The sequence below is a fragment of the Buceros rhinoceros genome, unplaced genomic scaffold (genome assembly GCF_000710305.1).
Source record: "Buceros rhinoceros silvestris isolate BGI_N320 unplaced genomic scaffold, ASM71030v1 scaffold957, whole genome shotgun sequence".
NCBI classification, from domain to species: domain Eukaryota; kingdom Metazoa; phylum Chordata; class Aves; order Bucerotiformes; family Bucerotidae; genus Buceros; species Buceros rhinoceros.
The window spans coordinates 108,690-114,926 of record NW_010422580.1 but is presented as its reverse complement, the minus strand read 5'-3'; the positions used below and the strand labels follow the sequence as shown (position 1 = coordinate 114,926).

Sequence of the window (6,237 nt, the reverse complement as noted above, 5' to 3'; positions counted from 1 at the left end):
GTTGTACCCCAAGGTAAACACTGCTTTATTGGCTGGAAGAGCAACTCTCTAATTGACTTGAATGTATGATCTTTCAAATGTTAGGACAGTTTAACCCCAGAATAATAGCAATGAACAACTTTGCTTCAGTGATGTAGCAATACTGAAGTCATCCTCAAATTCAGTTTTGAAAATAGCTTCTTTCTTTCCTATAAGCAGGCAAAGTATAAAATAGTTAAAATTTCAGACAGGCACTTCAGTAAACTGAGAAATGCAGTTGGTGGACAATAATTAGTATAAAATGTTGATTTCAGAGTTTTTCTTTTTTTTTTGCTGTCCTTCAGCTTTGAAGTACTTCAAAACTTACAACAACTTTCACTACTGCATATAACGAAGAATCAGATGAAAATGCAGTATGGACCAAGTATGACAGTGGTTCCTATCTAATAAAAATACAAAGTAATAAAAGTATCACAGAAAAACAATAGTTCTGGGAACAGAAGTATCCTTCAATATAAAGTACTTATCATTTTGTTCCGTCTGAATTGTTTTACCTAAACTGGAAAGATTACTTCAGCAAGTCTAAATGTGCATCTCTGATAAACTTCTTTAGGAATATAAATTCCATAAATACGTCTCTTGTGCCATTATCGAATCAAAAGATCCTGCTCTTATCTGTTGTAAATGCCTGATTTTTTTTATCATCTGCCTGTGGCTGACTTTTAGGGTAGCAACATATTCATCATCTGCTAAATTAAAAAATATTTCTGTACAAGTGAAACTATTCTAAATGCATCAATACTTCAGCTGTACCTACACATTTTTGTAAAACAAAGAACTACATGCCATTAGAGCACTAAGACATCTTCATCAGAGCTAGACTATTTTTCTCCATAAAATAAAGATGCATTCTATTTTAATTAATACCAATACTGTAAGGTCCTTTTAAAATTAATGTTTTATATTGCATCGATTTCAAGATACATACAGTTTGAAATATCATAAATTAAAGGCATTTGAACAGGTGCAAAGAATCCTCATTTGAATTTTTACTATCTACAGGAAAAAGCTGGGCTTTCACAAAAACTGTTGATATCTGAAGAGTTACCCTCATTGAGGATCTCCCTCGACATTAGCTGCAATTTCTGTCCACTTCAGATCACAAATCTAGGAGGGTGACCCGGGATATGTACAGGAGCCTCAGACAGCAGAAGCTTTGAGAAACGTTTCTGTAAAAATATTTGCATAGATGTACATTCAAAACAGCATTTTTACCATCTCAATTCCCTGTGTTTGTGTTGCTACAGTGATCCACAGGGATAAAGATCACACAGAGGCAGCCCTGGAATTTGAAATGGCTGTTGCTTGGTAATTTAGTGAAAGGTGTATTTTTGTACTTTCTGCAGTCATTAGGAAACGATCCAGTTTGACCTTTGGCTTACAGAATTTGTACTCCCCTGAGCTAGGCGATAGTGGCAGACTACAGCAGAACTACCAAAAATAAACTCACTTAAAAATAGTGTGGCATGAAGAAAATAAGGCACTTTTGGCAAAGAAAACCCCCAGATTTTGTATTTTGATGCATGGTAAATTCCATCTAGAAGCACTTTGTGCTTAGAAATGTCACGTGATGCAACAGCGAATCAGGTGCCAAACCCAACAAATTGCAATGAGATTAACTGCAACCTCTGAATGGTTCAACAAAGAATCAAACTGGTTTCTGTACACCGCCACGATTTACCAATACATTGGCATCTTGCTCTTTTGCTGTGAGCCGACAGTAATTATTTTAGAGAAAGAAAAAGAAAGTGTGGAATTAGTAACGCAGATGCTGAAAGGCAAGTGGCAAGACTCTACAAGAAGAATGCCTCAATAAATGTTACTTTGTTCCCATTTCTACCGGTACCTATTCCCCCAGGTAAAAGGCCAGAATGACCAGAGCCAACTTAATAGTAGTGTGCAGAATGTCAGCTGACAAACAACATAAAAACGAGTCACGCTGTGTTATCTGTGGTCACGTTCTTCAGGGTTAGTCCAGTAACTCAAGACTTTACATTCTTCCGTCTTTACGTGTTTATTTTAATTAAACATGTAATGGTTAATAAACAGACATAGTCCAGAGTTAGTAGGTTGGTATTATAACATTTATTAAAATAATGCTATGGGTTAATAGAAACAGCAAAGAACCAAAGAATTAAAATGCAAGCTATGTAAAAACCCAACTAAAACCCAAATATGTCTAATGTATTCATCCAGTAGCTAACTAAAAGCCCAAGAAAGACAACACTCCCAATATAATAAAGTACTGCAAAACAATTGGCAATTTTTCAGTTATCAAAATTGTGGGTTTTGCATTTTGTATCCTTTTTTTCTCAATCAGGAAAAAAATTCTTTTGAATGTTATATAACATACATATAAAACAAGATAGAAAAATACATTATAAACTTGTAACAATGGCTGTAAATACATTATCTTACATGTTTCTCATAGGCAATAGGTTGGTTATGGTACATACATAGCATGAAACTACTAAGATAATAAAGAATAGACAAATACATGTCATCTGTACGGTTACATACAAGCGACACTCCCATCTACCCACTCTAAAAAAATTACATAATACTGTCAGAAAGAAGTCTTAAAACTACTCATTTTAATAAAGAAAAAAGTCATTAAAGAATGATAATACTGAGAACCAAGGCATTCAGAGATTTCAAAAGTCATGCTTTTTTTTTTTTTAAGTTGATCCAAAATTTTGTCAACTAAGTTTTCAGAAGTTTGTTCAGAGCAAACATTACTTTCACATGTCACACATCTACTTCATACACTTCCCCTCCCCCCTAGTAAAAGACCTTTGATAAACATCTAAAATGTCCAGGTTGTATCATAGTTGAGATGAAACTGGATCAAATACTGGTATTGTTTTAGCAAATCCCTCTTCAAATGTTCGAGTGTCGCAAGTTTATTCAACCAACCAACCAAAATAAAATCAAAATGGCACATCATATACTGTAAGTAAAATCAACACAACTGTCTGTGTAACAGGAAGACAAAGCCAGTGGCACAATAAACAAAAAGCTAGCTGAATACGAAAGGATGAATGTCTATTGCATAGTAAATAAACTGATAATTATTTCCAGGTGAGACAAGATGTTAGATGAGGTCACCATGCAGGTGCTTAAAAATGTAAGCCCTCTTAGCTTACTATTGACCTTTCATTTGGAAGCTGTGAAGATTTGCAGGAGGAGAATAAGTTGACAAGAGGGGAATAAAGTTATCACCTGATATTTGCCAAGTTTAGTACTGAGCCCCACACAAAGAAATACTTAATGTTTTCAGAATTAAATACTGTGCGTTCAACAGCTTCAGCTCTTGCAATTGCCCAGCTATACGACTCTCATGTGGAAATAAGGGTTAAAAACAAGGTATAGCTAGACTTCAAACAATTAGCTGATGTCCCTCTTCCGCTTATCTTAGAAGAAAAGCCAGCGGACAGATCCAACAATAGTCAGAAAAGAGCTGAAAGAGAAGTAACTTGCATGCTGTTTGCCACTGCAGGAGCTGCTTGTGAAAACTGGGGATGCGCTCAGACTGTAACTGAAAACTCGCTAAGCACTTTCAATTTCATTATCCACAGAACATCAGTTTTCTGGGTGACACTGAAGCCTACTATACTTGATGTGTATTTATCCCGACCAAAATCAAGAAAACTCCTCTCCCTGAACAAAAATGACATACTTACAGCTCTACAAACATTTGTCAGCTAAAACATTTGTCAGCTAATAGTCTCTTTGAGCATGAGACAATCTGTATCACAGAACCCTTTGGTTTACATTGCACAAGTATGGCATTCGCTATGATTTAAAAAGTAGAGTGGTTGAAGTAACAATGGGCTGGTTTGACAAAAACTTAGCAAATATTTTACTTAATGAGATTTTGGCAAAGTCACATCACACTAGTATGGCAAAAATCAGGTAATTAATATGGTCAACTCATCATTTGTCTTTCCTCACAGCTTCTTTCACATACTGGGCGACTGAGTGGCATGCAGTAACTTGTCTGAGGGAGAAGCTGATTATACAAGACATTTGACTAAATGACCGTGAAGAAAATAAGGCACTTCCTTTTCTTTAGACTTATTCCAATACTTAAAAAATAAAAAAGAAAGACTAAAAGGCTCTTTTGGTCTTTTGTTTCTTGACAACCACCAGAAAAAATCATTTAATGAAATAAAGGGTTTCTTTGTTCTTTTTTCTTTTTTTATAACACTTGAAAGTATAAAATGCTACATTTCCAAAAATATATTTTTTTTTCTGCACCAGCACCCTTGTATAGTAAAAGTATCTACTTTTTTGTTCATTTTGTTTCAATGCACTACACTTTATCTACATTTTCATTACATGTATACAGCAAATAGGCAAGCATGGCTTTTACATCCTTAATGAATTTTTCTCTATACAGGGAGGTTTAAAAAAAATATTTGAACAGTTTGCCCAGTAATGTGACACATAATGCATGTACCTTGTTCTCATGTAATCTTCCAAGGAGATTAAAATATGGTTAAAATAATTTAAACTCAGATTTTGCTTTAATAGTGTTGCTGTTTTGTTCTCTGCATTAACGTAGTTCTGAAAAGTCATCGTAATATGCATTTCATGGCACACTTTCCTTTAAACATCCAATTTGGCAGGCAATAAAAAAAGGCTGCAACATCTGCCCTTTGAGGGCACTGGTAGTGACTAAACAGCATATCAAATTTTGGATACTTTTTGGAATCCCTTCCCCAATGACATCCCTGACCAAAGGTTCATGCATGATGCATCATCGCACAGTACATTCAGAGAGAGCTTTGACTTTTTTTTTTTTTTTTTTTTTTTTTTTGAGAAGAAAAATATTCCTAGAAGTCTCTCACAGTAACTGCCTCTGTCATCGGGTAGTTAAGGGACATCTGTCTCCATCTCATGCGAGGCCTCCTTACCGTTCGCTTGGGGCGGGACACTAGAGGATGATCAGTGCGGAGGGATGAGTTGGACCTTATTGCTTTACTACTATTCAGTGCAGGTTCTAGAACCACTTTCACCCAAACAGGAGAACAACAAAAAGCGGAGTTGGAGGACAACAATTTCTTTGTCTGTTTTGTTAGATGGTAAGACGAACGGACAAGTGCCCCAGCTCGCTGCACTGAAGACAGGCAAGCAAAGGCGTTTACCAGTTAACTGATCAGCAGGCAGGCATGGTCAGGTCATCATTGGGTGAAGAGTTCAGAGGTCAGAAGGTCATAGGTTAGTTGCCGGTGGCGGCTGGGAGGTTAGAAACAAAACAAAAAAAAAAAAACAAAACAAAAAAAGAAAGAAAAGATAGAGAAGAGATTAGTTTCAGCTAGTGACGGCTTAATGACAACATGAAAACTAATCACAACTAATAAAAAAACCAAGCATGTTTAATTCTGACATACTGATCGACACCATCTACAGAATGCAATAAAATCATGACAGCCCTCCATCATGATTTGGACACGTGAAGGAGAAGCCCGCTCCCACAAAACCGGTTAACAGGAGAAATAGAGATAAAATACGACTAACGACTAATGGTTAGTAGCAGTCGATGAAGGAAATTGGAAAACAAAAAACAATGAACAGTTTTGGAACTGAGTAAAAGATTTCTGTAACAACAGTCAGTGCACAGCATCAGTATCTGACTGCTATTAAGCATTAGTACCTTCCCCGGTGCAAGCATTAAAGCAACTATTAATGATGGATGTGATTATTAATAACTGGTTGTTAAAAGAATGGAGTCATCTAAGGAATTCTGGACTTACAGAAACAATTTGGTTCAACAAACTATGGGCCAAACAAAGGGTTTTTGTTCAATAAATTTTTTATTGCCTTTCATTTATTCTATTTACAAACAACATGGAATTTCTTGGCCTCATGATACAAAGCAATACTAAACTGTAGTCTAGCAATGTAGGCATCACTGTGGGAACCAGGAAAACGCTCAGCCTGCTACTTTAGCCAGCATCTTCCTGTTCAAAATACTATTTTACACATATAGGACACTTATAAAATGCACTTGCATGTAAACACTGTAAAAGTCCTGCCATTTTAAAGTCTATCCTTAAAAAGCTCTAAGTACATCAAAAAATAGAGAAAATATCTAATTGATACTAATAAGGCATTTTAAAACTACAAACAGCTCTCTTTATTCATTTTCAAAGCTAATACTCTGCAAATACAATAAAATCTGACATTTCATAT

At 35.6% G+C, this 6,237-nt stretch overlaps 1 protein-coding gene across 3 annotated transcripts in view; it reads right to left on the bottom strand.

Moving 5' to 3' along the window:
* Positions 1-4,295: 4,295 nt before the first annotated feature.
* QKI (QKI, KH domain containing, RNA binding) overlaps positions 4,296-6,237 on the bottom strand; it is a 94,173-nt gene continuing 92,231 nt past the window's right edge. For all 3 annotated transcript variants that reach the window (XM_010140076.1, XM_010140077.1, XM_010140078.1), the window contains one exon: positions 4,296-5,280. In XM_010140076.1, the coding sequence (XP_010138378.1) occupies positions 5,264-5,280 (17 nt within the window). In that variant the 3' untranslated portion in view covers positions 4,296-5,263. The remainder of the gene's footprint in view (positions 5,281-6,237) is intronic.